This window comes from Trichoderma citrinoviride, assembly GCF_003025115.1.
Source record: "Trichoderma citrinoviride strain TUCIM 6016 unplaced genomic scaffold BBK36scaffold_3, whole genome shotgun sequence".
Lineage (NCBI taxonomy): Eukaryota > Fungi > Ascomycota > Sordariomycetes > Hypocreales > Hypocreaceae > Trichoderma > Trichoderma citrinoviride.
This window is the reverse complement of record NW_020194711.1, coordinates 654,383-682,378: the sequence shown is the minus strand read 5'-3', so window position 1 is coordinate 682,378 and position 27,996 is coordinate 654,383. Positions and strand designations below refer to the sequence as shown.

The 27,996-nt window shown below is 54.9% G+C and overlaps 13 protein-coding genes across 13 annotated transcripts; 7 read left to right on the top strand and 6 right to left on the bottom strand.

Moving 5' to 3' along the window:
- Positions 1–552: 552 nt before the first annotated feature.
- On the top strand, positions 553–1,728 carry BBK36DRAFT_17664 (hypothetical protein; the record flags this gene model as incomplete). Its single annotated transcript, XM_024897845.1, has 1 exon — positions 553–1,728. One exon carries the CDS (start codon positions 553–555, stop codon positions 1,726–1,728), a length of 1,176 nt encoding a protein of 391 aa, XP_024751947.1.
- A 911-nt stretch (positions 1,729–2,639) lies between these two features.
- On the top strand, positions 2,640–3,230 carry BBK36DRAFT_1156879 (hypothetical protein; the record flags this gene model as incomplete). Its single annotated transcript, XM_024893965.1, has 1 exon — positions 2,640–3,230. The coding sequence occupies one exon, from the start codon at positions 2,640–2,642 to the stop codon at positions 3,228–3,230; it is 591 nt and encodes a 196-aa protein (XP_024751946.1).
- Positions 3,231–3,529: 299 nt separating this feature from the next.
- Positions 3,530–4,623, bottom strand: BBK36DRAFT_1113634 (porphobilinogen deaminase-like protein; the record flags this gene model as incomplete). The annotated part of the gene is made up of 2 exons (XM_024889935.1): positions 3,530–4,263; positions 4,356–4,623. The coding sequence occupies 2 exons, from the start codon at positions 4,621–4,623 to the stop codon at positions 3,530–3,532; spliced, it is 1,002 nt and encodes a 333-aa protein (XP_024751945.1).
- A 3,691-nt stretch (positions 4,624–8,314) lies between these two features.
- Positions 8,315–9,208, bottom strand: BBK36DRAFT_17661 (hypothetical protein; the record flags this gene model as incomplete). Its single annotated transcript, XM_024897844.1, has 6 exons — positions 8,315–8,402; positions 8,608–8,681; positions 8,728–8,801; positions 8,844–8,948; positions 9,086–9,106; positions 9,178–9,208. The coding sequence occupies 6 exons, from the start codon at positions 9,206–9,208 to the stop codon at positions 8,315–8,317; spliced, it is 393 nt and encodes a 130-aa protein (XP_024751944.1).
- Positions 9,209–9,979: 771 nt separating this feature from the next.
- On the top strand, positions 9,980–11,323 carry BBK36DRAFT_1138726 (hypothetical protein; the record flags this gene model as incomplete). The annotated part of the gene is made up of 1 exon (XM_024893260.1): positions 9,980–11,323. One exon carries the CDS (start codon positions 9,980–9,982, stop codon positions 11,321–11,323), a length of 1,344 nt encoding a protein of 447 aa, XP_024751943.1.
- Positions 11,324–11,920: 597 nt separating this feature from the next.
- Positions 11,921–13,126, bottom strand: BBK36DRAFT_1166525 (hypothetical protein; the record flags this gene model as incomplete). The annotated part of the gene is made up of 1 exon (XM_024894928.1): positions 11,921–13,126. The coding sequence occupies one exon, from the start codon at positions 13,124–13,126 to the stop codon at positions 11,921–11,923; it is 1,206 nt and encodes a 401-aa protein (XP_024751942.1).
- A 1,286-nt stretch (positions 13,127–14,412) lies between these two features.
- BBK36DRAFT_1113429 (Aldo/keto reductase) lies at positions 14,413–15,549 on the bottom strand (the record flags this gene model as incomplete). Its single annotated transcript, XM_024889912.1, has 2 exons — positions 14,413–15,129; positions 15,214–15,549. The coding sequence occupies 2 exons, from the start codon at positions 15,547–15,549 to the stop codon at positions 14,413–14,415; spliced, it is 1,053 nt and encodes a 350-aa protein (XP_024751941.1).
- A 1,257-nt stretch (positions 15,550–16,806) lies between these two features.
- On the top strand, positions 16,807–19,253 carry BBK36DRAFT_1156874 (hypothetical protein; the record flags this gene model as incomplete). The annotated part of the gene is made up of 2 exons (XM_024893964.1): positions 16,807–19,016; positions 19,085–19,253. The coding sequence occupies 2 exons, from the start codon at positions 16,807–16,809 to the stop codon at positions 19,251–19,253; spliced, it is 2,379 nt and encodes a 792-aa protein (XP_024751940.1).
- A 218-nt stretch (positions 19,254–19,471) lies between these two features.
- Positions 19,472–20,176, bottom strand: BBK36DRAFT_153913 (ribosomal protein S18; the record flags this gene model as incomplete). Its single annotated transcript, XM_024897623.1, has 2 exons — positions 19,472–19,943; positions 20,010–20,176. The coding sequence occupies 2 exons, from the start codon at positions 20,174–20,176 to the stop codon at positions 19,472–19,474; spliced, it is 639 nt and encodes a 212-aa protein (XP_024751939.1).
- A 399-nt stretch (positions 20,177–20,575) lies between these two features.
- BBK36DRAFT_49426 (alpha-L RNA-binding motif-containing protein) lies at positions 20,576–21,198 on the top strand (the record flags this gene model as incomplete). Its single annotated transcript, XM_024898153.1, has 2 exons — positions 20,576–20,731; positions 20,803–21,198. 2 exons carry the CDS (start codon positions 20,576–20,578, stop codon positions 21,196–21,198), a joined length of 552 nt encoding a protein of 183 aa, XP_024751938.1.
- A 1,244-nt stretch (positions 21,199–22,442) lies between these two features.
- On the top strand, positions 22,443–23,219 carry BBK36DRAFT_1113130 (hypothetical protein; the record flags this gene model as incomplete). The annotated part of the gene is made up of 1 exon (XM_024889873.1): positions 22,443–23,219. The coding sequence occupies one exon, from the start codon at positions 22,443–22,445 to the stop codon at positions 23,217–23,219; it is 777 nt and encodes a 258-aa protein (XP_024751937.1).
- A 224-nt stretch (positions 23,220–23,443) lies between these two features.
- BBK36DRAFT_1113269 (hypothetical protein) lies at positions 23,444–26,578 on the bottom strand (the record flags this gene model as incomplete). Its single annotated transcript, XM_024889889.1, has 2 exons — positions 23,444–23,581; positions 23,693–26,578. The coding sequence occupies 2 exons, from the start codon at positions 26,576–26,578 to the stop codon at positions 23,444–23,446; spliced, it is 3,024 nt and encodes a 1,007-aa protein (XP_024751936.1).
- A 767-nt stretch (positions 26,579–27,345) lies between these two features.
- BBK36DRAFT_1156869 (hypothetical protein) lies at positions 27,346–27,891 on the top strand (the record flags this gene model as incomplete). The annotated part of the gene is made up of 2 exons (XM_024893963.1): positions 27,346–27,598; positions 27,665–27,891. The coding sequence occupies 2 exons, from the start codon at positions 27,346–27,348 to the stop codon at positions 27,889–27,891; spliced, it is 480 nt and encodes a 159-aa protein (XP_024751935.1).
- Between the last annotated feature and the right edge of the window lie 105 nt (positions 27,892–27,996).

The window sequence follows — 27,996 nt, the reverse complement described above, 5'->3', positions numbered from 1 at the left end:
ATTTTCCATTCGGTTATATCAAGTATGAAATTGCATGTGTCTTGACACATCGAAGCAAGAACGATCTGGGCGACTCCAAGTCAACTGTTGCCCAGGACTACGAGACGAATATGTCGTAAGTCACAGAGTTGCCAAGACCAGAAGCCTCTTAATAAGGTACTTAGTATGAGGCAGGTAGAAAAAGGGCGATGCACTACCGTGGAGAGCAGCAAAGGACTTCCCTGTATCACCCTACCGACCCTTTGTGTGATAAACATCCAGCAGATGATGCCGCCACTTGTTCAATCTCATCTAGAACAAACTCGCCACTAATAGTATATTAATCATTCAAGTTGCTGACTAGCGGTGTGATGTGCATTTCGACAAGAGTGAGTCCGTCATTGCTATAAACTCCGTGCCATGTCAGCTTAGACGCCATGTCCCCTTTCAGTTCCACCTCGTCTCCAACATCTTTCAACCAATTCCTCACTGGAAAGCAATGACGCAAATTCGTTGTTAAGCTATCATTTGATGACCCAACATACACAAAAGCATCCCCATTCCTTGTGAATGATGCTGCGACTCTTTGCTTTCACCGTTGCCCAGGCCACGCTCAGCAGCTCCGTCACGGCCTCGAGCAGCGCCCCTGATCTGTCCCAGTACAGCCTCACTGCGACCCTCCCCATAGTCCATTTCGATCCTCCATATACGTGGCCCAACTATGCTCCCAGCCTTTCAATCTACCTGCATCCGCCCGCAAGCGCGTCCTTCGCCAATGTTTCGTTCAAAGCCCCCATAGCGCCAGTTCTCGATACCGGCTCGAATGGCTTGCTTCTAGATGCACTGGATCTCAACATCACCAACGCCACGCTGGCGCAGTATGAACCCGGCTACCAGTACCTTTCGTCGTCAACAAAACTCTACCGCGGCTCGTGGATCCCGTTCACGCTCGAGTTTGCCAGCCCCTCGGGCGAATCAGTCAACGTCACGGCAGAGATTCCAGTGCTGGTCGTCAACGAGACGCTCAAATGCTCGGGGTACCAGGCTGAATGGGAGGCATACTGTCCCGAAGACCACACGAGCAGCTACGATTCTCATCCCCGAGGCACCCAATGGTGGGGAATTGGCTTCGGTCGCGAAGCCGACGGACAGCTCCACGGAACGCCGGACAAGAATGCGCTGATCAACATCAAGAGCATCAACGGCGTGGATGTGTCTTCGTCGAAGAACTACAGGGCCGGATACAGCTTGCGGAAGGACGGCGTAGTGGTGGGTTTGACCGAGGAGAACACACGGGGCTACCGATGGACGAAGCTGGAGAAGCAGATAGACTTCTCGGATGACCCCCGCGATTGGAAGAATGCCTCGGGCTGCGTGAGCATCGACGGCGGTGACTGTCGATCATCCAACGTTCTCGTCGATACAGGTCTCACTATATCCTATCTATCGACCGCTGATACGTCTGTCCGCTTGGTACCTTCAAATAGGTCTTCCACAGCAAAGGTCCTGGCAGCCGGTCAAAATGTGCTGGTTCGATTTGGTTTGGGGGATGGAGATGGCGAAGTGCAATACAACTTTACGGTGGGAGATGCCAGCAGCTTGGAGGATCCTAATGAGGTGAGGACAAAGCTGGTGGACGAGGGCAAGGAAGAGAAAATCAACACGGGAGTGTACTTTTACCGCGAGTGGGGGAGCGCCTTTGATGCAGACGGTGGTTGGTGGGGGGTCAAGTATGTTGGGAACGCTTAGATGTGAGTGAGCTGAAGTGATGGGAATTCATATACATTCTGAACCCTATACGAGAGTTCGATACACTCCTGCGTATTATATCGTCGTGTGTAGTGCCTACTGTGCTAAATCGCATCGTGAGTAGCACGAAATCAAGCGTCTGCTCCATGTTACTTCGTGATGTAAGCAACACTATACGTTGAAGGTTGCGGGGTGTAAGACGATATAACGCCACTGAGACCAAAAGTTCAGGCCAAGGATTCCAGCCTCATGAGGAGTTACGGCCAATTGAGTTTCTAATGGTTGCTTAATTTAGTATTCACCGCGCGGTTAGACACATTCATGCCCAATGGCTCGTCCTAAAGTCTCCGTCGTGATGACTTGCTGCTTACATACCTATATGAGCTGAACCTGCATCGGTTGAGAGTTCCTATTCCGGACATTTTTGGGAGTCAATATTCCAAACCAGTAATTGCAAAGGTCCGCAGATTCCTGTCCAGCCCATGAACAGAATGGAATCCAAAACGTTTTTAATAGCTCGAATGCATGAACATCTACTACTTGTGTGAGTGATTGGTGATACTAGACAAGCACCTCACAGCCTGTTTAGTATTTCGCGACGCCATGGAGCTAGGAACAAATGGTCTGACAAGTAGTTCATCATTATAGGACAGGTCAGAATATAGACCAGCCTTGAATATATCGCGACGAGAAAAGGTCAAATCAGAACTGAGCTTTCATTTCTGTCTTAACAAGATTTGACTATATATGAAAGACCCTGTTGCCACATTCTTCCGCTCGTGTTCAGTCTCATTCAATCTCAACTACTGTCAACTCAGTGATACCCACAGGCAACAGTCGCCCTACCGTCCTACCAGGTATTAACCACGTCGCTAATTTTCCATCAACCCTCTCGCACCTCATCAGCCATCATGCCCGACAAGGTTCCCACCCTCGTCGAATCGGGCCTCCTCAACGGCGGCAAGCGCTCCGTCATCGCCTCCGAGCTCGGCCCCGGCTCGACCACATTCCCCCACTACCACAAGACCTTCACCGAGACCTTCCACCTGCACTCGGGCTCCCTCACCATCTTCGCCGCGCCCGAGGGCGTCAAGGACGCCGACGCCATGCGGGAGGCGAACCTCCCCGTCGGCGAGAGCGCCGCCATCCCGCAGTCCACGGCGCACTACTTCCTCGCCGGCGAGGGCGGCGCCGCCGTGACGGTGACGTTTGAGCCCGCGGCGGTGGGCTTCGAGCGGACGGTGCTCATCATGCGCGGCCTGCAGGAGGACGACGAGTACAGGTCGTGGGGGGTCGGCGCCAACGAGGAGAATGCCATGTTTGTGTCTGTGCTGAGCGAGCTGACAGACTCGCACCCGCTGACAGCGAACGACGCGGAGATGATTGGGAAGCAGGACAGGGAGGGGCATGAGAAGTTGAAGGGGGAACTCATTGGGCGGTATGCTACTGATGATATGCTCAAGGAGGCTGTGGCGAAGAATGCTGCTGCTGCATCTGCATAGTTGTGTTTGGTGTATTCAGGGGGGAAGTGGGCAATTGAGTCAGTCAATGAAATGAACCATTGGAGTTCAATCGAGATGGTGTGTCAGAGCTTGCTGGTATTCATGGTGATGTGTCTGTTCGTCTGTTCGTGACGTCTGACTCATTCAAGTACATGTACTCTTCCACAATGGGCGGAAAGGTTTATCGAGGAGGCTGCAGTGGAGATGAGGTCTGCTTCTTCTATAGAGGCAATTTTGAGAGGAGGGGTATTCTATTTACAATCTACAAACTACTATTCTATCAAGCATCCATCATATCGTCAATCCTTGGGCGGTCGATTGGCAACAATCTCCTTCAAAATGGTATCCGCACCGGCCTTGACAAGCCTCTCAGCCAACTCCTTCCCCAACGCCCTCGCCTCATCATTCGAACGAACCGCCGCATCAATAGAGTCTTCAACAGCCCGCGTCCCATCCAGACTCACAACAATTGCCCTCATCCTCAAAACCCGCTCCCCCCCATCAACCCACTCCGTCTCAACCCCAATCGGAACAGTACACCCGCCCTCAAGCGTGTACAGCAACGCCCTCTCCGCAAGGCAAGCAAGCGTCGACTTTTCGTCCGCCAGCCGATCGAGCAGCCGCGAGACCTCCTCATCCCCCTTGCGGATCTCGAGACCGAGCGCCCCCTGCCCGACGGCGTGCAGGATCCCGCCGTCCTTGGAGCCCAGGTACTGGTTGATGCGATGCCTGAGGCCGACGCGCTCGAGCCCGGCCGCGGACATGATCATGCATGTGTACTCGCTCTCTGGATCGTCGACCTTGGCGAGTCGCGTCTCCACGTTGCCGCGCAGATTGGCGAAGCGGAGATGGGGGTACAGTCGGCGCAGCTGGGCTGAGCGGCGCACGGACGAGGTGCCGACAATTGCGCCTTCAGGAAGCGTCTTGAGACTTGTGTAAGGCATGCCAGCCTTGACAATGAGAGCGTCACGGGGGTCATCACGGAGGGGAATGGCTGCCAGGTCGCATGACTCAGGAAGCCTGGTCGGCATGTCTATTCGATAGTGTCAGAGTTTGTGTATCCGAAAATCACATGAGAGAGAGAGAGAGAGAGAGAGAGAGAGAAGAAGTTGCGGGAGTAATTACCCTTGAGGCAGTGAACGACGACATCCAGATCCCCACAAGTCAGCTTGTCCTCCAACTCAGCCGTCCACAGGTTCTTCGCGCCAAAGTTGTACAGCTCGGCGGACTTGTCCTTGTCGCCCAGCGTGTGAAGCGCCACAATCTCAAAGGCGCGGTCGGGCGCGATGCTCTTGAGGCTGTCGCGGATGCCCTCGGCCTGGACGACGGCCAGGTTCGACCTCCGGGTGCCGATTCGCAGCGGCGGTGGAGCGGCGCGAGGCGGTTCTGACATTGTTGAGGATGGGTTGATAATGATGAAGACGGGAGGGGGGAATTTGAAGTTGAGTCAAGTCGCGATTTTGTTACATATTCACGCAGTTGCGTTTAAATGCGGTTGCGGTGGATCTTCGGCATCCTTCGTTTCGTCGGATAGCCTACATGTAAGTACGCGCATGTAGGTGAAAGGAAGAAATGCGATGGCTTTGTTACAAAGACGAGAGTTGTTTCCTTAACTGTATGGAAAGGTGAGGAAGAAACAAGTAATTGAGAATGAAGTTGAATGATGCCTCAACAGCGACTGGTCTTCTCTGGTGTTGTCTGGCATGGGTAACTCTTTGGTGTTTGTAGGGGGGCGAATTACATGTGATTCACAGCTGCTAGGTAGTAAAGTCGCCCATCTGCTGCACTTCATCTGGATTCTCTTTATTATATGTTTTTTACAGTCTGAGAAACAGAATAACAAGAGTTTCTACAAAAGTACTTGCTTCGACGGTGGTCCCATTGCACTGCGCCGTTATCGAATTAGATTTCCTTAAGAGACAGATCATACACACCCCATCCCACCACATCTCTGAAATGGATATCAACCAACCTCCAACTGCAGCCTGCAATAAAGTAACTCTTTATCAATGGAGTTGTATAGACAAGTGCGAGATGTGTTTCCCACTACGATGGGAAAACACTTTCGCCATGCTTATTGTTCGTTGCAAAGGGGAGTTGGCGCCGTCGTCTCGTTAAGGTTAACCACGAAGCCCTCCCAATCGAACCAGGCCCAACCGACCAGGATGAGTACATCCAACAAAGTTCAATCACACAGCCTTGACACATCATGTGATGTCTCAACAAGGAGCGGCTTATGCCAGGTACAGCGTATGTACAGCTAAAGTACAGTAACAGCTTTCAGCCGGCCCAGGGCAGGACAGGACAGGACAGGGCAGGGTACAGGAAACAGCAAAGCCCGCCCCCTGTCAAGAGTACGATACTAACATGAAGTTGATAGGTCACAAAGCCTAGAGATGCAAGCCCTCCGTCTTGCCGTGTCTCTTCAGCTTCTCGCCCTTTCGCCCTTCTCTTTCTTCCTTCCATGCAAGCTTTCGACACGCTCCGCCCGCCCATTCCTTTAAGCGATCTCGCCAATGCCGAATACTAGTATCTGTGCAAATCGTACGTTGTGTCTCTGTTGTTTCCCTTTTTGGAGGCTGTTGAATGGAACACTGCCGGCAAGGAAAAATTACACATCACACTTCACATGTCTCAGTTGGGGAGCGGCATCGCACAAGCAGCCTTTTTCTTTTCACCGCTTGACTTGCATGTGATGCCTCCTTTACTGTGCCTTACGCATACTGCCTTTCGCTACGAGCGAGTCATGTTGACGTGGAAGACAGCTGCGAGGGGCATGTTTCTCCTTATGCCTTGATGGCGTTAGTCGTCGTCGGCAAAGACCCTTTGATCTTCATCTCCCCATCTTCATCTGTCCTGGCCCATCTCCATTCTCGACGTTGCTTCAAGACAAGGGGTCCAAATCAGACTTCTTCTATCGACAGCATCGGCACTGTCGGCACATAAACCTGCCAAGGCTTCGAATCTGTCTGTCCATTCCACTAAACTGCTTCAAGTCAAACAAAGGGTCAGAACCTTAGACACAACTCAAGCATTCGGGATTATTTTTAGCAGCACACCCTTTCTTCATCAAGCGGCCATGGAGGGCACTCACCCGATCCTATTGTCCTTCCCCTCAGTCGCACATTGTCGCCCGGCTTATCGTTACCTGATTGACTCCGAGTCTCCGACCTTGGCAGCGTCCTTAGTCGTGCCTTGTGCAGATGGCTGTCTTCACGTGAGAGACTGCCGAGTATGGCTTACATGGGTGACCCTCCATGGAAGCAACTCTGAGAGAGACGAGACAGAGATCCCGGGACAGCGCCAAGAGAGACATCTGAGTTCCGGATAAAGGAGCAGCAAACACTGGATATGCCGTCGTGGATCCCGGAAGTGGGCAACCATCAGACAGATACTATGAGCAGTACTCGTAGTTTGGCGCTATCGGCACTCATGATTGCTTGGCGTTCAGGAGAAGATAAATGGCAGCAGGGAAGGAGAATGTGTCGTATAAAGTGCTAGCTCAATCTCGGTGTTATCACGGTGCGGACATTAGCGCTGCCGTGTAGCACAAAGACACTTCCTGCATCCGCCATCCGCTTCTTGTACGACCTCGGCCTTTGCCTTGCATCAACTGCTCCTCTTGGCCAACACTCTGTGGCGTTCTGCAACCGAGATCGCGCTTGAATCGGGTAGGTCGAGGAAGTAAGCCAAAAGGGCGAGACACCAAAGAAAAATTACAGCTCACAAAAAGGCAAAGCGAACGAGACGGGCGGTCTGCCGAGGCGTTGACTGATTGAGGCGAGGCGCAAAACGACGGCCAATTGCAAGAGCACGAAGTGCGGTGCTGAAGTGAGGCGGTATTAGTCTCCTAAGGTAGGTAAGGTAGTATTACCAGAAAGATGAACCCTTGTCTCTTTGATCATTGGCAAAATTCGACGTCGCGCTCAGGAGCGTCTTCCAATGGGAGCTCCCGAAGGCGATAAATGACATGGAACACCTTAGCTGGACAAGGGTCGGCTCCTGCAGTGGTTTTCTTGTCCTAGTGGCTTCAATTGTCAGTCAGGGGAGCCCGGATGTGGTATTCCATGGAAGTGCTTAAAAGGCTCGGGGGTTAAGGCGGAGAGTGAGAGGGAAGTGTGGAGTAAACCGGTCAGTGACACCCAGGCTATCGAAGCCCGTCGTCTGTTGAACAAGACAATCGCTGCAGTCATTCAGCAGTGCCGGGGCGTCTAAGATGGCTTCCGGGCGGGTAGAGGAGGACTCCATATCCTCCTGTTCGCACCAAAGACGGGACGCTGTATGTATATTGGAGGTGCTCTAGCTCGCACATGGCCAAAGCGGGAAGCGTCCAACATGCCGTGCGGTTCGTGTCTCGTCCTTGGACCATTCCGTACAAGCAGAGCAGCAGAAGGCCCAGGATGTCATCCACGCGGATCACGGCAGCGACCCACCAGACGCTGGCTTGGTGCCTGCGGTGGGCCGCGGGAAGTGGTGAAGCTGCGTTTGACGTTGTGGGGATGAGGAGATGTCGACGACAAACAGCTCGAGCACTCGCGATTCGGAGCACGGAAGTGCGAGTATAGTAAACCCGTTCATGTCGTCATGTTAGTAGTAGTAGTAAGAATGGTAGTTGTATCGGTAGCAATGGCAGAAGCAACGTGATGACGCAGCGACAAGGCAGAGGTGGTAGCTGAGACATCTGCCGGATGGTGCATCCTACCTGAGACCAGGGTTCTAAGACAATGATTTGACGTCTTGTCGGCCAGGGGTCGCTGGCAATGCGACGTGCAGTCCGTCAATGCCGCATCCAGATCGATACCTATCGTTGGCACATGTACCGAATCGCTTTCCGACGCTGCTGTTGCTGGCGTTGTGTCTGCCTCCCTCTCTCTGTTCTCCTCTTCTCCCTCTCTTTCTCTCTCTCTTTCGTATGATGTCGTCTCCATCCTCCCTTGCGTCAATGACATGCCACACTCTGCGTGTCCTCCAGTCAACAGCGGCCACTGCCCAACACAACAGCCGCCAAGGCCCAACAACGTCGACATCGCCAATAGCCGCACGCACGCACCGCAGCGAGGGTGAAGCCGATGGCGTTTAGGCTTTCATGGCCCATCCATGGATGCTTCAGGCTGGCCCGTGCAGCGCTGCGGCTGTGATGCCCGAGAGGGGGAATCCATGCCCATGCGATGCCTGAGTAGTAGATAGTGTGTAGTAGTAGTAATAATACCACTTCAAGTGAGGAGATGGATAGGTAAGGTAGGCACCATCTCACTCAGCTCTTCGGGCTCCCCTATCAATCGATCCCGATAAGCGCCGCGTCTCGCCGAGTTGCATGTACATGTACGAAGTGTCACCGCAGCCAACCTGCTGCAACGGATTAGCATGTGCAACGTACCGGAACCTACGCCTGCACATGTGCCTGTAAGGTGAGCACTTGTGAAGTGAGGCCGCATCACGTAGCATCCAGGCCTGGAATCATGACAGCAGAAGGGAAAAATGTATTAGACATACATACCCACCTTACACCCGTTGGTCTTGAAGAAGTACTCATAAGTACAGACTTGTTTAATGCGGGCTGCATAACAAGATCTGAGATCTGATACAGCAGCCAGAAGCTAGGATGCGACGAACCTGTGGCACTAAGGCGGTTGCCCCTGGCCGGGCCTTGCGGACGCGGCGAATAGGGATCCGCATTGACCTGCAGGAGGAAGCCGACGGCGAGCGAGTAGAGCTGGGCTAGTGAGGTGAGAGGAAGAGGAAAAGGGATAGGAGATGGACGTGAGAAGGGAAAAAGGGGGTGGAAGGTGGTGAAGCTGCGTCTGAAGTCGTCTTACAGAGATGAGGGCATCACCAATGACTGACGGATGACTGACCACCAGAAGTAGGTGCATGTACTACCTCATGTATGTGTATTTACTGCAGATGTAAGCAGACAGTCAGCCAGCAGAACACATCACGCACACACCCACAGAGAGAGACACACACGCACGCCTCATGTCGTCTTCTCTTCCCCAAGACTCCAATGATCGGAAGAGAAGCACAAGCTTGTACCGGTACCTGTCCAGCCCACGTCATACCCCCTACGCCCAACCCGCCCAACAGCGCCCTCACTTGCACTTCTTCAGGCTCCCTCTGCCCTCCCATTTGCTCGCCCGCAACCCCCCGCCGCACATCGACCACCTGGACGCCTCCCACTTCTGCGGGGAATCGAGGCGACTTGACCCCCTTGCCCTCTTTAAAGGATTGCCTCGAGCTACTGCCGGGCTAATGTACCGGTACGGCGCGCTAATGTCGAGCCTTTGTTGTGCCCCATGCTCGCGACTGCGTGCGAGCTACCTCGACGGTACCGCTGCTGCTGGTTGTGCTGGCTGCTTGGTTTCAGCCCCATCGACTCGATCGTACCTCTACCTCGACCTTTTTGCCTTGCTTGTGCGACCTTGGCTGTGCGCCTGACGTGAATCTTGCTCCGGGGCACTGCAACTTGTTCACGGTAGATGATGAAAAATGGCTTGAGCCGCGGACAAAACCCTCCTGACATCTCCCTCGACCGGCGCTTGGTTGCCCCCCATCAAAAGGCTACTCTCTCCCATCATCTCCATCGTCACCTCTGGCATACTCCCCCATCATCAATCATCTCCCTCGTCATCTGCTACAACCGCCATCCACCATCCACCATCCTCCACCTCTTCCACCACAACGTCTCCGTCATCGTCGTCTCCCATTAAGATATCCATTTCTCTTCATCCCCGTCTCCGTGTCTGCCCACAATGGCCTCCTCCCCAGTGACCATAGCCCAGCTGCCCAATGAAATCATCTCCTACATCCTCGACTTCCTCGACACGCCCTCCGACTTCGAGCATCTCCAGTATGAAGACCCGGCCTTGATCCCGGAACCCAAGTCCTCCGACTCCTCCCGCGGCGACCTCAAGAGCGCGTCCCTCGTCTGCCGCCTCTGGAGGCGCTGCACCCTGCCTCTCCTGTTCCGCAACGTCATCTGGAGATTCCAGCACATCAACCGTCCGCCTCCCGGTCAAGATCCGCTGAGCACGGTTGAAGGGCTCGACTTCCTGCGCTTCCTGGTCCACTCCGGGCTCGACCAATGCGTCCAGAGCCTGACCATCATCATTGACTATCCCACGTCCGCCATTGGCGACGACCTGAGCCACTACAACAACTGGGGTGTCCTGCCCAGTCATGTGCCCTTCCCAATCCTCACGGAGCGCGACGACGATGTCACCATCGAGCCCGGTTCAAACCCTCGCCCCAAGGGTCAGTCCAACAACTGGCTGTGGGAGACCATCTTTGACCACCTGGACCTGCTGAGCATCAACCTCGTCAGCTCCCCGGCCATCCTCGCATCGCTGCTGGGTCGGCCAATGGACCTCTCTGGATGCTGGATCTTTCGCCAACGGTTTCACATCCTCTCCCTCTCGAGACCGGCAAAGTCTATCCAGAAACTCGCCGCTCCACCCGCCACCTCGACACCACCGGCAAGCACAGGACCCAGGCCCAGGATCAAGACGAGCGTCCCCTGCAATCTGTTTAGCATCCGTCCTTGGGAGTCGATGCTCCTCAACGAAGGCTCTTCTGTTAAGGTCTACACAACATACGAGTACTTCAACCACGTGCCCCCGTCCCTCCTGCACGCCCTGCTGGACACGGGCGACGAATCCATGCAGTACTTTCTGCAGAACACGCTCCGCTCCTTTTCCTACATCGCCATCTTCCCGCTCGCCACCCACATCAACCACGACCTGATCCACCGCATCCCGGCCCTGGAGAGCTTCTACATCCAGATCGTGCCCCGCGCACCGAGCTTCGCCGGGGACGACTACCGCCATCCCGCCATGGACATCTCCGACCTGTGGATGGAGCGCAACACGGCCTACGCTTCGCTCATCATGGCCATCTTCGACCCGCCCCCGCTGGGCTCTTGGAGCAGCCTGCAGTACTTTGAGTCTGGCGACGCCATTGACAGGGAGGCGTGGGAACAGGCCGTGCGGTATGTCATTTTCGCGGCGGGCGCGACGTGGAAGGTCGCTGGCGAGGGCAAGTTTGTCCGGAGGAGGGACAAGGTGCCCATGGCCATTCACTCGGCCGCTATGGTGTAAGCGGGCTCTGCAGCTCCATTCTTATTTTGGGTTGTCCTATTCGGATTTTTGTTTTTCGGAACCTGTTGGGATCCATTTTCCTTGGTATTCTTTTCTGCTTCTCTCTGCACTGTCGAGGGGGCCATCTGTGACAAAACGTCGTCGAACAGTTGTGTTATAAGTGCGCAAGTTGCCATACGCTGTTTTCCATTCATGCATCGGCAGTTAGGCGTTTCGGGGAGCAACTAGGAAATTCACACAAGGGTTAGGATAGGTCAGGGCTTTACAGTTGCAACAAGTGTCTGAGAACGTACATAGTCATTGCCTGGATTGCACAGAAAAGTCGGTAATTAATTCTCATTTTTATGTGAGAACAGAGCCAGAGTGAATACAAAGTTGATTTGATATCATGTACAAGTATCGACGAGTTCCCATAGAACCCTTTTATACCATCTCCAGTCGCCAAGTGTGCAACACAGACACAAAGCACATATATATATATATATGTCCAAGAACACATTCATAAACGCCTCTATACCAGGGCAATCAGCCCATATCTAAAAGGAGCAGCTCAAAACCTTCCCCAATAAGCACTACACTCCTTAGGAATCATCAAGTTCAATCCTCATGGCTGCTCAGGTCCCCATCCTCATCGCTGTCCGTGAGATCCACCCTCCGCTTCTCCATCTCGTGCTCCATCATCTCCCGGTACGTGCTCCAGCTCAGCGCCCCGAACGCGACGATGATCATGGACCCGCCGAGCACGGCCGCCGGGCTCAGGGGCTGGCCCGTGATGAACCAGTCGGCAATCGCCACGATGAAGATGGTGAGCAGCGCCGCCACGGACGACAGCACGGGCGACGTGAGCGATATGAGGATGAGGAAGGACGCGCTAAACGTCGCGTTGGCCAGCACGGCGAAGAGGATCAGCCAGCACGTGGACGCATCGGGGATCTCGAAGATTTCCAGCCCCAGCCAGTGCAGGATGGGCAGCGGGATCCAGAGCACGGAGAGGGTGAAGAGCCCGATGCAGGAGCCAAACGTGTTTGCAAAGATCATGCCCCGGCCAGGAGACACGCCGTCGGGAGGGCAGGCGAAGCGCTTGTACAGCACCTCGTACAGCCCGTAGAGCACGGAGCCGATGCCGATGATGATGTTGCCCAGGAAGCGGCTGCCGGCATCCACGTCCGCACCCTCGCCCTGGCCCTGGGCGTCGGAACCGGATCCGGACCCGGTGTCGCCGTAGGCCACCACCAGGACGCCGATGATGGCGATGATGACGGCCACCGACTTGTCCAGGCGCAGCGGCTCCTTGAGCAGCGGCACGGAGAATGCATAGGCAAAGAAGGCGGAGCAGTTGTAGATGGCGGTGAGGTCGGACGGTGTGGTGAGGCTGACGGCAACGTACCAGCTCAGGCCGGCGACGGTCAGGGCCGTGGTGATGAAGGCCGTGGTGCGGGCCAGGTAGCGCACGCTCTTGGAGGCCGGCCGCTGCAGGCCAAAGACGTCGAGCGTCTGCAGCTCGACCATGAGGGCCGTGGACCGGACCAGCTGCAGGTGGCGCCGCCAGAAGGCCGGCCAGGGCATGTCGCGCTTCTGCAGCCGCAGGATGAGCAGCTGGGCCGGCCACATGAGCACCCACGAGCTGTGCGTGAAGAACATCATGCAGTAGGCCTTGTCCCAGCCCAGGTCGCCCTGGATGTACGCGCTCAGCTCCGTCTGGATGCAAAAGGCCACCAGGATCAGCACCAGGAAGAAGGCCGCGTACGTGTACTTCTTGCGCGCCGAGCTGGCCGCCAGCTGGCCGGGGCTGCGGCTGCGCATCGTCGAGCGTCGAGTCATTGCCGGCCGAGACACGGGGGAGTCGTACGGGTACAGAGGCGACGAGGCCGAATGGGAGTTGGACGCGCCAGAGTGTCCAGAGAGTCCGTCGCCCGGGGATCGCGCGGATCGGCCTCGCTCGACGTCCTTGTCACCCAAGTCTCCCGCGTCTGCTGCTGAGTCGGGCCTCGACAGCAGGGGCTCGCTGGATCGGCCGTCCGCCGTTGTCTCATGGAAGAGGCCGGGTCGAAGATTATCCGGACCCATGGTTTTGCGTCCAAGAGGGCACAGATCGTCGCTGTCTCTCGTCGTTGGGCAGCGGCTGAGATGGTGATTTTTGTGCTCGATACTGAGTAGTAAAACTCTCTCGTCCTTCTCTCAGGAGCGGAAGCGTCGCTCGGAGGGCTCGTATCGGGGCAAGGGCCGCCAGCAGTGTCTGGTTTGGCGCGAGCGTCGCGGAGACGTTGGCTGTTGCGGGAGCATGTGGCTGTCTCGAGCGACCAGGCGGGAGTTGGTTGGGTAACAGGCTGAAACTCGACGACTGTGCTCAGGAGAAGCGCCAGAAGCTCGCCGTGTTGCTTCGATGCGATCCGGAGCTTGGCTGGCGGAGAATTGGCAGAACCCGGAGCCGTGGCAGTGAAATGCTGCGTGTCGAGAGGTGAAGGTCGACAAGATGAGAGGATCCCGCATGCGTCATCAGGTTGCTGCATCCACCCGTCAGCGCTCCCAGCTTTGCCTTATGGGAGCCGCTAGGGGTCCTTTCCCCCCTGAGGAGTCCCCCTAAAAATGATCCATCGGCGGCCTGTTGGACCCTGACTGGTGCTTTCTAGTGTCGCACTGGAAGCCGTCATAAGTTGTGCGGTCACAGCTGACGGTTCCATCACAAGGACAAGGACGCAGCCCTGGGGAAAAGCCCTTGCGGCCTTGCGGGATGACGTCGATATGTATAGCAATTGAGGCTGAAAGCGAAAACGGGTGCAGTGGGAAAGGGTTGTGAGTCCTTCGTCGGCGTGTAAGTGATTGAATAAGACGCCAGGTCCGTGCCGGGGACGCCCCTAAAATACATGCACATAAGACTTCTCGCCTCTACGCAGCAATACGATTAATACATAGGTAGTCGCTCACAAGTGATCTCGAAGACATCACCATCACTTAATATAGGATGCATCAAGGCATTTCGGGGTAAGGTATACACAGCGGTAAACGTGCTCTGACAGCTCAACTGGTTTTTGTACTCCCACTTTATCCACATGGTACAGTCATCTGACAAGTCTGCAAGCCTCATGCTCTTATTTCGCTCCTTCACCAAACAGGACCTGCAGAGGGTCATAGCCATACTCCAACTCTCCATGCCAGTAGACGACAGAATCGGCCTTTGACACCCGCCAGGCATCGTCCAGCGCCTGCACAACCTCCTCCGGCAGCGGGCCCTTTTCCAAATCGGTCAGGTTCTGCTCCAGCTGCTGCACGCTGGAGACGCCGATGATGATGCCGTCGTTGCCGTCCTTGACCTTGAGCGCAGAGTGGTGAACCATCCAGCGCAGCGCAACTTCAATCAGCGTCAGGCCCGCCTTCTCAGCCGCTTCCTCGACAATCTTGAGCGCCTCAAAGGTGGCGTCCCGGAAGTATCGCTTCCGGTAGTTGGTCGCCTGCGCCTTGTCCCCCGCGAACCGCCCTTCTTGGGGCTGGATGTCCTTGGACTTGATCTTGCCGGAGAACAGGCCGCCGGCAAGAGGGTTGTACACGACGATGTCGACCCCGTAGCGCCGGCACGCGACGAACAGCTCCGACTCAATGTTGCGGGTGATGGCGTTGTACATGCCCTGGTAGATGGTGGGACGCACCCAGCCGTTGTACTTGCATGTCAGGACGACTTCGGCGACCTCGAAAGCCGTGAAGTTGCTGATGCCCAGCTTGACGAACTTGCCGGCCTTGTGAAGACGGTCCACGGCCTCCAGGGTCTCCGCAAATGGGACTCCACGGTCAGGCCTGTGAAGATATAGAATCTGTGCCACGGCATTAGTATGTAAGGACAGTCTCCCACATTGCGTGGGTGTTCTCCGTTGGAGCATCTCAAATGAATTACTCACATCAACGCTATCGGTTCCGAGCTCTTTCAAGCTCTTCTCGACAGACTCGACGACCTTTTCAGCCGTGTTCAGACCATTCGCCCAAGGGTACTGGACCTTGGTCGCCAGAGTGAGGCCCCTGCTCTTCCAGTTGGCCTCGCGCGTAAAGGCTTCCTGAGCCCCGCCGACGTAGACTCGCGCGGTGTCAACCTCGTTGTAGCCCCGAGCCTGCAAAACGTCGAGGGCCTTGTTGAACGTGTCCAGATCGGTGATTCGGGCGCCCTCGTCCTCGCTGGGACCAAAAGTCATGAGGCCGAGGATCACTCGGGGCTTGGGGTTCTGGGCAATGAGAGGCATCTTGACTTGTTGGGTGCTTTACTTGGTCGTCTCTGTTCAATACTGTTCATCACTGAGCCAAGAGGAGGGGGGACATGCACACGATATATAGATACTAGTTGAGAGGGGCTCTCGTCCATCCCACACATGCCTCCGCAGATAGGGCGTGGCTACTAGAGCCGGCCGATTAGCCGCGAGTTGCTGCCGACTCCGAGTTCCATCGACGCAAAGCTCGCCATCGTTGCCCACTATAGCGATTGCTCCATCCTTGTGTGCATGATGATTTGCTGGAAACTCGAGGAGGCTCAAAGAACAAACGTCATTTCCTCACAAATACGGCACCCATTGCCTTTTACGATACCATGCGGCTCGGTACGTCGGCTGATATAATAGCATGAGTAATGTAACTTCACCACAATCGCCGAACCAGAACAATGAACAATCTCCGATGAAAGTGGCAGCGGTTGATGGACTTACACTTGGCATTTTAGTGGCGGCGCCGCGCTAAATCCGGGGGCTGCGATCAAGTTGCAGATAATGTGCTGACGAGAACGGGCAGCACGATGCTAAGCTGGAGAGGGCAATAATAGCCAATTATGACTCTACGGGTTGAAGCTGACCCCCATTGGAACAACTGCAGTGACTATGGGATTCGAGATTCGAACTGTATGTAGCTAGATGTTCGTGGTTTCGACGGCGGACGGTTGATGCATGCATAATGATGAAATCCAACTGAGATGCAGCAGCAGATTATGACATGCAGAGCAAAACCAACACGAACACTCACAGTCATTTGGTTCCTCAGCTGCATGATCGCCAATTTTGATCGACTCCAAGCATGCTATTACATTCAAGTCGAAATATGAATCGCCCGTCCTTTTTGATACGGCATCTCTACGAGTATCTATGTAACTGCAAAAGACGGAGTACGGAGTTTAACCTGTCTGCAATATTCCGTACAGGAGGGGACGAGAAGGAGGTTTGTGTGTAAATCGCGGGGCACGAGGTACGTACTGATAACGGATAATGGACCGCCGGAGAAGCTTCGGCAAAATAATTGCTCAACCTTGCTCCACGCAAATGATGCTGGAATTCAAAGTCGAGGATTCGAGATTGAAGGCCTCAAGAGACGTCGTCAGAATCGCCCGCCATTTGCGCAAGTCTGTGCAACTTCGCCCGTCCCAAACATGAACCAGTGACTCGCTCAAGCTCCGCCATGCGCCAATTGACGTCTGACCATCCCCCCCAGGCGCATCGAGACATAGACACATTCACACCATGAGGGCAAACCTGGCCCGGCATGGCAGGCGACTCCTGGTTCGCCAGGCGAGGACGGCGCCATCCTGCGCGGTCTACGCGACTCCAGCCCGGAGACGGTCGATTGCCCCGAGGCCGAGGCTGCGAGCCACCTTTGAGCGCACGTTCCTCAGCAACCTGCTCCAGAAGCCTCCGCGCGAGGTCAGGCAGCCCGAGTACGAGCCGGGATGGCTGCAGATCATGCTCTGGAGGAGCTACATGCTCGACAACGTCCGGCCGCCGCCGCGGGCCGAGCTGCTCGAGTCGTGGAAGAAGCTGATGCAGCACAAGTTTAACAGCCGGACGCCTCTCAACAGCACCCAGGCCTTGCAGTGTCGACGATTGCTGGAGTATCTCTCGACGCCGAAGCCAAAGCAGTCAATCAGACTGTTGACGCACGCCGACCTATCGTTCGCGAGACAGGCTCTGCTTCAAGTTGAACCAATCGAACGATCACAGCACCATCTTGATTTTGCAAAGTCGCTCTATTCCGTATGGATGTCGCTGGAGCCTCCCAAGACCCCGAAGGCTGTGGAATTGCAGTGGACTTATCTTGTCAAGGCCATGGCACTATATGGCGCATCTCGCGAGGCAGCCAAGATGCTCTACGAGAAATGGGACCAACCGGATTACGCCGTCTATCTGACCCAAGAAGACCAGCTACTAGAAACCGTTGCCCGCGGCCTGTCAAGAGAGGGATGCGAGGCCGAATTGGTGGAGTTGATAAAATACGCCGAGGATCATCAAGTACCTTACGATAAGGGACTGCAGGCCGTCATGGTCGAATTCTTTGCCCAGCGAAATCGCGTCGCCGAGACTAAGGACTGGTTCAACAAGCCTATCGCCGACAAGCTCCCACGGCCCTCGGTTTACCGCACCATCGCGTGGTTTGCTATGCGCAACAACCTTCAGGAATGGGCGACCTCGCTCTTCCTCGAACTGGGAGAGTTGCAACCAAGGCAGAAACACTGGAACGTGATCCTCGAGGCGATCCTGATCCTCGGAAAGAGCCTTGCCGAGGTGGATGTCATGATGTCGCACATGGTCCACGGCAAACTCCAGCTGTCGCCAGATACTCGAACCATCAATGGTCTTCTCAGGGTGGCCGCCCAACAGCGAGATGTGGCCCTGGGTGAAGACATTCTTGCGCTCGCGGCTAAACGAGGTCTTGCCCCAGACGGAGAGACGCACCTGATTCTGTTCTTTCTGCGAATTGCATCAAACAACCTGGTGGAGGCACGCGAGGCATACAAACAGGTCAGGCATATGCAGCCTTGGACACTCGAGACCAAACAGCATCTCTTTGGCGAATTCAGCAGAGCAGTCAATGAATACCTGGTGGCGCTGACTGCTCAACAACAGCCTGATTTCAAGCTGATATCATCATTACTGGAAGCAGTGGAAGAAGATCAGATGAGGCTCGAGCCTGCCACGGTAGCGGCACTCTGCCTGAGATTCCTGGAAAACGACCAGCATTTCGATGTCATGGACATTTTGTCAATACATTCCTTCTTGTACAGCGAAGCCGAGCGAGAGATTGTCCAGAGCGCATTCGTCTCGTTCTGCCTGGACCCCAGCACGAGCACGAATCGAGCATGGGGCGCGTACCAGCTCCTTCAGCAGTTCTTCCAGGACACCAGCTTCGAACGGCGGGTCGAATTGATGAACGGTTTCTTCCGCAGAAAGCGACCCGACATGGCCTCACATGTCTTTGGACACATGCGCGCACACCGAAACAAGTCGTACCACCCCACGGCAGAGACTTACATCGCCTGCTTGGAAGGGCTTGCCCGATATCCCGATCCTGAAGGACTGGACATGGTGCATAACATGTTGAAGATGGACACCACGCTACAGCCATCTACGAAATTATACACGGCTCTGATGCTGGCATACACGGGTTGCGGCCAGCCCCTGATAGCGCTGGACTGCTGGTCCCAAATCACCCAATCGAGGGAGGGGCCATCGTACAAGACGCTGGAGGCGATATTCTGGACATTGGAGAAGAAGACGGGCGGGCACAACCAAGCCCGAGAGATCTGGGACAGGATGGAGCGGATGGATCTGGAGATCCCGCCCGGCGTGTACAATGCGTACATTGGTGCCATCGCCGGGAGCGGCAACGAGAAAGAGGTCCGGGCTCTGATACTGAAGATGGCGAGCGTCGTAGGGTCAGAGCCAGATGCCATGACGTGAGTGCCACAAACGTTTTCCTCTTTCTGTTTCATCCCGCCGCAATTTGCTAATACTTTGTTTGCAGACTCGGCATTGCGTACAATGCACTGCCCGGACAGCTGCTTCAGCAGGGGTTCCAAGAGTGGGCAAAGGGGCGATTCCCCGACGTTTGGGCAGAGCTGATGAAGGTAGGGCGGCGCATGGACGAGTACTCGCTGTGTCAGTTCAAGATAGAGCGGCCCTTGAAGGCTTAAGGCGGGTGTTTGTCAATGGGGAAAATCTGTTCATGACATGTATCTATACATATGGGGTTGATATCTACTGTACACATAGTCGGGAAAAGGGGGGAAAGGAAAACAAAGTACAAACATTGAGTGACCACAGCCATACAATGGCGGGTCATATACCTAGCATCCAATAACATCATACCACAAATACCTTGTCCCATCTTTCCGTCTCATCGTCGTCCCTCTCATCTCCTCTCAGGGAAGAAGCTGTCCCGAATCATCTCCGGATGCGCGTGAATCGTCGGGTACAGCCCCATGCCCTGCACCCTACGAATCATCTTTGCAATCTTGCGCTGGTTGACGGGCCGCAGGCTCGTGCCCGACGAATGCGTAATCTGGCCCGACGTCGACGTGAACTCCTGGATCAGCGAGAAGTTCTTGTACATGTCCAGCGGCCGGATGCCCAGCGCGTCCACGACGTCGGCCTTGCGCGGCGACCGCTTGCGCCACTTCTGCATCTCGACGGGGCTCATGTCGTGCGGCGAGTACACGTCGCCGGCCTCCCACCGGCGCGGCATCTGCCGCAGGTAGTCGGCCGAGTTCTTCTGGTTGCGCAGCTGCTCGATCTGGGCCTGCTTGTTACGCAGGGAGGCCTGGCCGTCGCGCTTGAGGCGGTGCAGCATTGAGGTGGCGGCGTCGCCTGGGTTGCCACCGCCGCTTTGCTGCTGCTGATTTGAGCGGTATTTGTTGTTGTAGTTGTTGTTGTTATAGTAGTAGTTTGACCGCGGGGCCTGGCTGGAGGAGGAGCTGTTGTTGATGGAGAGGAGGCTGCTGCTCGACGAGGGGCGGCTGGAGGAGTTGTCGCGGAGGGCGCAGGCGGGAGATGATGTTGAGAAGGAGCGGATGGATAGGCCGCGGACGACAGAGGAGGAGGGCAGAAGAGGCGGCATTGCGGCGGAATTGATTGGGTGCCTCTGCTGAAAGAGAAGAAAGAGGGTTGTTCAATCGGGTTTTACTGGTGGTGATGTGAATTGGCTTGGTGTTTTTGCGGCAGAAAAAACGTGGAGGTGGCGGGACGGAAGAGGTTCCGCGGTTGGCTCACCTCCCCACTTTGAGATTCCGCCCATCTTTTTTTCGCCTTTCAATTTTCCTTCCTATCTTTCTGGTCTCTGTATCCAATCTTTTAACAAAATCAAACCTGCGATACCCCCCCCCCCCCCCCCCGCCCGGGCAATCTTGACGCCAGATTCGGTTGTTCTCGTCTCGACTCAATTGCCCCTCATTTACTTGATACCTTCATCTGAAAACAACCGCCCTCGTTCAGCGACAACAGAGCGTCATCCGGCAAAATGGTGCGCAAGCTCAAGTATCACGAGCAGAAGCTCCTGCGCAAGACCGACTTCTTCACATACAAGCAAGACGACGGCCACCGCGACAAGCTCGTCCGCCGGCGGTACATGATCCAGAAGCCCGAGGACTACCACAAATATAACCGTCTCTGCGGCGTACGTTTTCAACCTACCCATCACAGATTCTTCTCTTGGATAATGAAACTGACAATCCTCCCCCCCTCCAGTCCATCCGCCAACTCGCCCACCGCCTCTCCCTCCTGCCCCCCGAATCTCCCTTCCGCCGCAAACACGAAGACCTCCTCCTCCAGAAGCTCTACGACATGGGCGTCCTCTCCTCCGCCTCCAAGCTCTCGGCTGTCGAGAACGCAGTCACAGTCAGCGCCTTTGCCCGCCGCCGCCTGCCCGTCGTCATGACCCGCCTGCGCATGGCCGAGACCGTCCAGGCCGCCACCAAGCTCATCGAGCAGGGGCACGTCCGCGTCGGCACCGAGGAGGTGACCGACCCGGCGTTCTTGGTCACGCGGAATAACGAGGACTTTGTCACGTGGGCGGTGGGCAGCAAGATTAAGAGGAATATCATGAAGTATAGGGATGAGCTGGACGATTTCGAGCTTTTGTAATCTTTTTCTTTTTTTTCCCCCGCTCTTCTTTTCATTCCTTTTTTGTTTGCTGGACTGTCGGTGGGAGTGGGGGTCTTCATCATTCGAATAGAGAGCGCTTTTGGACGACTATCTGGGTGCTGGGTTCTGGCGTTATATGGGTTCATAGCTGGGTTGTTTCTACAAGGGATTCCTCTTCAGGGTTCTGGCAGGAGGAGGAAGAACTCATCACTTCGCAATGGTAAACCTATTCTGCGCAAATGCTTCGTTTGTAACCTCCCCTGATAAAAAGGGGCCGTAAAGTCTTCACCTAATTGCTATCGCACAGCAATATGCCGGGGATCTCTACATCTCAATATTCGCATGTCCTTTACACTCTCAAGCATCCTACTATACCTTACATGCATAACACAAGCTCACACATCGTCGGTAATGCTCACATTCAAGCTTTCGATATGAACAGCCTCGGCGGCAGACACTACAGGGCGGCGCAAGTGAACGGCTCTCTGCTCACTAATCAGGAGCTTCTTGAAAGACCAGGGTTCTGAAAGCCCTAATAAGGTAACATAGAAATCTTCTCATCCTTGGAAGAGTAATCCCTATTTGGGTTATGCCGATAAGAATCGATCTATACTGTGCCTCTTCCAAGGCTGCCGCTCATTCCAGCATTCAGCTGACTCATTTCCAACCTCACGCCTTCCAACTGCAAGCCTGATATTCAAGTCTCAGCTCAAAACGTTCCTCTACCCTCTCCTCTCCATTATCCAAGCCGTATGAAATCCCCCAAACAACGGCATCGCTCGTCCCAAATCACCCAAATCGTGACCAGCGGCAATCGAGATCCGGGGCCTCCACCCGAATCGGCCCCACATCCGTACTGTACGCCTTCGTTTTGCGAGTCGACACCAAAAGGGCGCCAGCATAACACGGAAAACAGGGCTAACCTCGTATGCTTAGAGAGCAGCATCAGCTCGCTCCAGCTCGGCAGCAAAAGTTGGCACACTGTGCGTGACGGCTATAAAAACCCACACTCACACGAAGCTGCCACACACTCTTCCCTTCCCTTTCTGCTCCCCCCCTGATAAGCTTGGAGGATTTCCGTCCTGTTCTGCTTGTCCTTTTGCTTTTCGCTTCGCAAAGGGGCTGTTTTGTTGGGTTTTCCAATGAACGTGTGGTCGCTATAAGCCAAAATCACCATCTGATTGATCACACTTATAGAAGCCCCTTGGTCGCAGAGGGTAGTCGCCCTCCCCCCCTCTCTCATCATGCCTGACTGGGCCACGATCAAAGATGTCCTGGTACATCTCATAGATCCGTGGGCATTCATGTCCGTATCCTTTGCTCATATTCCTGCGACTGTTCGTGGTCTCATCCACGACAAGAAGTATGGCACGCTCTTCTCCTTCACGGGATTCCGTGAAGCCCTGTTCGGCACCTTCTGGGCTACCGTCGGGCCAAACGTCAAGACCAATGCCGAGCAGCGAGTGATTCCCCTTCTCCAGGGCCGCGTCAAGGGCGGAGTTATCCATGACGAGGTCGTGAGTACCCCCGTGTACGGAACCGTCCTCGAGGTTGGCGCCGGAAGTGGCACGTGGACAGATGTTTTTGCTCGCTTTCGCGAGAACGCCGAAGACACAGATAACGCAGACGGTCTTCGTAACAGGAGGTCCGCGGGCGGCCACATCACCAAGATTTATGGCGTGGAGCCCAATCCCATCTCTGCCAAAGCGCTCAAGCAGCGTGTCAAGGACATTGGTATCGACGACATCTACCAGGTTGTGCCCGTCGGTATCGAATCCGTCGACGATCCCTCCGCGTGGGATGGCAAGATCGAGCCAGGCAGCATTGACTGCATCGTTGGCATCCTGTGCCTTTGCAGCATTCCCGAGCCCGAGAAGAACATCAAGCTCTTGTACAAACTGCTCAAGCCCGGCGGCCATTGGTACGTCTATGAGCACGTCAAAGTATGGCGAGGAGGCCTGTTGCTCAGCCTATATCAGCGTAAGTCTGAGCACATACACAACACCAAAGTCCATAGCTAACGTCGTCGGCTCTTCAGGCTTCACGAACCTCATTTGGCCACACTTTTTGGGCGGATGTGAGCTTTGCCGCGATACCGAGAAGAACCTCAGGGCTGCGGGCCCCTTCCAAGAGATTGATCTCGCTCAGCCTGCGGACCAGCCTTCATACCAAGTCTTGCCTCACAAGATTGGGATTTTGACGAAATGAGCACCACCCAAAGGCGCCTTTTGTGTGGATAAATGCCTCAGAGCTCGTCGTCGTCGTCATCGTCCACAAGGAAAATCGACGCCCTCTTGGATATGCTGTCCACCAGTAATGGCTTCTTTTCATCGGTGCTTTCCTGTGGTTTGACAAGCACTTTCTCGTCCTTGACGTCTTCGGCCTTGGTTTCCATTTTGATCTCCCGTCTTGACCCCTCACCCGCTTCTGCCTTGACCCCCTCTTCTTCCCCTTTGATATTTCGAAGCCCCATGTCCAAGCCTTCGTGCTTTACCCCGCTTCTTGCTTCATCCTCCTTCATCGTCTCCAGTTTTGGCGTGTGTTCCGGACTAGCGATACCCTCGTTTGCATCAAGAGATGCCTCTCGTTCTAGCTTAGCCTCGCGTCTTTTGTAGAACGAATTCAAGCAGTTCCTTCTCTCTTCTGTCGTCCAGCTCTCCACGATGAGGGCAAAATCCGTAGCGTTGGCAAAGCCAAATTCCCTCGCCATCTCACAAAATTGCCGCAAGCAAACATCTTGCGGGGGCTTGTACGTGCTGTGCAGCCCTTCGCCATCAGTCTCATCATCCGTGTCAGCAAACAAGGTTGTTTGACCCGCAAGGTCGCCCTCACCAAACAGCCTCATCTCTGCCCGCCGTGAGAGCTGCTCCTCCACCTTGGAAGATCCAATCACTTCAGCATTATCGTGCGTGTACTCTACGCCAGCAGCTGTGAGAATGGCCTGTACGGCGTCGCTTTTCGGCTGGCTCGACTTGAAGGATTCGCGCTTCTTTGCCTGATCGTTGGACGTGAGCAGGTCGGCCAGCTGGCTCAGGCCACCATCCTCCGAGTCGGCGCTCTCTTCCTGTTTCACAACAACACCCAGGTCTTCTCCTTCTTTGGCTGCCTCTTCCATGTCAACATCGGCCAGGTGCACTCCGGCTTTGGCCTCGGCAATATTCGTCTTGTTCACGATATCGCGAAGCAAGCCCATGTGGCTGTGGTATGTGAAGATGTTGGAGAGCCCAAAGATTTCGCCCTTGCGCTCGGTATCTTGCTGGACACCACGAAAGTACCGCCGCTCAGACGATGCGGTATATCCAATGTTGGCCTGCTGCTGCTTGTAAATCTGTCGAGCATAGACGATTTCCTCAATCGTCCCCACCGAGATGAGCCGAAAGACCTCGACATCGCGGGTCTGACCGATTCGGTAGGCCCGATCTTGCGCCTGTAGGTCATACGCGGGATTCCAGTGAGGGTCCATGATGACCACCTTGTTCGCCGAAGTGATGTTCAGCCCCACGCCACCGGCCTTGGTTGATATGAGGAACACAAACTGCGTGGGGTCAGAATTGAACGTGTCCACCACATCCTGCCGCGCTTCATAGCTCAGAGAGCCGTCGAGATAGCTCACGGTGTAGCTCGTGTTGGTGAAGAGGTGCTGCAGTATGCGAAGCAGCCGCACGCTATGGGAGAAGACCAATACCTTGTTCCCGCTCCCATGCCAGAACTTGAGCAGCTTCTTGAGAATCTTCCATTTGCCGCAGAACTCCGGGTTGACCAGGTTACTAATCCGATCGCGCTTCTCATAGAGCACTTTCCACGTGTCCGGCATGCAGGTCTGGAGTGTCGCGAGTTCTTGCTCGTGCCTCTCTTCCAGATCCGTCGTCATCGGCACCAGCAGAGTCAGGTGGTTGGCCAGCTTTTGCAGAGTCATCATGCTGGGGAAGACGATGCTCTGCCAGCGTTTGCCATTTGGGAGATACTGTTCGCAGCACCAGCCCTTCTTGCCCCCGTGCTCACAGTCTTCCGAAGCGGTCCTCAAGATGGTCACTTCTTTGCTGCTGAGAAAGTTCTCGTATGCTTCCATCTGCAGGTCGGAGAGGGGGCAAAAGACGACTCGATCCCATTTTTTCGGTAATTGATGAGCGATCAAAGACTTCATACGCCGCAGAAAGTATCGCGGAAGAAGATTCTGAACCAGTTTTTTTGCCGTCTGCCTTGCAAGGCTAAGCTGCGCAACCGTCGCGTCGTGGGACTGGCCAACCGTCAGGGGCTTTGTGATGGTCTGGGACCACTCCGCTTTGGTGCCGAAATGGCCCGGGTTGGTCCAATCCAGTAACGTCCAGAGTTCTTCGTATTTGTTCTGAATGGCCGTTCCCGTTAAGCCGATCCTGCAGAGCGCGTTCACTTCTTGCATTGCTTTCGTGGTCTCCGAATAGCGGTCCTTGAGGCGGTGACACTCGTCTGCGATGATGGCATCCCACTGCACCATGTTGATGGAACTGCGAGAGTTCTTGTACGTCTCGTATGTTGTAATCATGATTTCCAGCATGCCAGCGCGGGCAGCGCCAAGCACGTCGTCCTTGTTTGTTCCGTGGAACGTGTCGACATGCCACCACCCCCATCTACTCAGCTCGTTCCTCCAGTTTGCGATGAGAGATCCCGGGCACACGATGAGTATCCTGGGATACCATCTGTCGCCAAGAAGCCGCATATGCCTCATGCGTTTGGCGTCTCGTTCGTCTCCCGTCTTCCCAAAGGCCACCGTCAGAAAAGCAGCGACTTGGACCGTCTTGCCAAGGCCCATGTCGTCCCCCAGGATGCCTCCCTCTTGATACACAAACTTTTTGTGCAGGAACCGAACACCATCCACTTGGTAGTCTCGCAGATACTGAGCGATTGATGCGGGAATGAGGCCGCCTGACTGGGGAAGCTCGATGTCGCGGTAGGGCCGAGACGGTTTGATGCCGCTTGCTGGACCAAAGTCTGGCCGCTCTTTGAGCTCTCTGAGCCTTCCTGACTCGTCGAATTCGATATCCGTGTAATCAGGCGGAAGCATCAGGGCTGACTCGTGGTAGAGCTTCCGCCGGGCATCAAAGGTTCGTCTCCGCTCAACGAGATAGTCGGGCAGGTCCACATTGTCCAAGTCGTCCTCCAGAGGGTCTCCATTGGCATCCCGCTTGTCTGATTTCTTCTGCTTGGCAGACTTGCGCCTCGTCTTTCGCCTTTTCGGCCTCAGAGGCGCACTGTCTGATTCATCTGTCCACTCAACCTTTTCCGTGAACTCGAGCTCTATCTTGCGCTTCCGAGGCGGGTTTCGGGCGGGCCCCTCGAACCCATCCTCCGAAAGGGAGGCCGTATCCCCGTCATCTGACAATTCAATGACATCTGTTGGCATCTGAAGAAGTGGAGGCGGCCATCAAGCCACGAGACGTTGGTCAAGAGACACGCGTAGAGAGAAGACGAGAAGGTCGATGGTGACTTGATGCAAAGTCACGTGATGTGCACTGTGCCCTTGTCAACATGAGTTGATGAGCTTAGTGGCTGCCTTGACTCTGTGAAACCTTCAACGGCATCTCCAGCAATTACATCCAAGTCCGTTATCATTCGAAGAACAATCGCAGGCAACAGGCATGAACATGGTCAATCTCTCTCACAACTGATGCTGCGTGTCGCGTGGACCTGTTGTTGAAGTCATGTCCTCTTGTCTGTCCAGGCAAATAGCAAGCGATTCAACGGGTGCATGGATTCAGCTCTCGCAGTGATCTCGCAACGGCTCTCCGGATGCATATGAACTGATGACAGGTTGCGAAAGACGCCTTTTAGTCGATGCTCTAAAGGCTGCCATGAATCGTATCCTACCTATATCGGGCATCTCTTTGCCAGCTTACTCCATAAAACCCTCCTAACCACCCAGTAAACGTAGCATTTTGTGAAACGTGTAATCGCCTTTACCCATTCGTGGCAAGCATCCTATGACTATCTTGTTCATACCTTACCTTGCCTTACCTTGGGTAGCGCTGCCTCGGCCTTGCATCGCATCAGGCACAGCCCTGCCGGGGAAGGTCAACCAACTCCGAACAGACAGACGTTCAGACCTTCACCGGAAACCCGTAGCAAAAAAAAATCCTTCATCTTTACACAAGAGCAAAGTAATCAGTCGCCATGGCGAGCAATCCCCCGTCCAACAGCTATGAGGTGGTGAGGAACATCCCCAACGACCAGGCAAAGGCGATCCTCCTCTCCCTCTGCACGAATCCCGCCATCTGCGCCAGAGTCGCCTCCTACGCAAGGCGGCTCGACGAGGAAGCCTCGTCCAAGAAGCGCAAGCCCGAATCTGCCATTGCCATCTGCGTGCAGTGCGACCAGCCGTATTACGAGGAGGACAATGGCGATAGCAGTTGTGTCCATCATGATGGTGAGTTGTCTCTTCTATTCTACCTTTGGCGCAGTTCGGGCATTGGTAACAGCAGTCGTGGTACAGGTCTGTTAGAGGTCAACTACAAGGCGGAGGTATGGGAGGAGATCTCCGATGACGGCCCAATCGACTCTTCAGACAACGAGGAAGACGTCCCCGAGGGCTTCAACTGGACCTGCTGCGGCACCATCGGCACCTCTGAAGGATGCAAAAAGGGCCCGCATCAGTCAGACCCCGAAAAGTCGAGGAAAAGCGCTCATGTGTCCGTGAGCAAGGCCAAGGACGACGAGTGAGAGGGTAAAGCAAAACTGGGAGGATCTCGAAGGAGGCATTTTATCGGAGAGACAAAGGGCGACAAAAGCGAATTCAACATTTGGGGGGGGCAGAGTGGGCAAAAC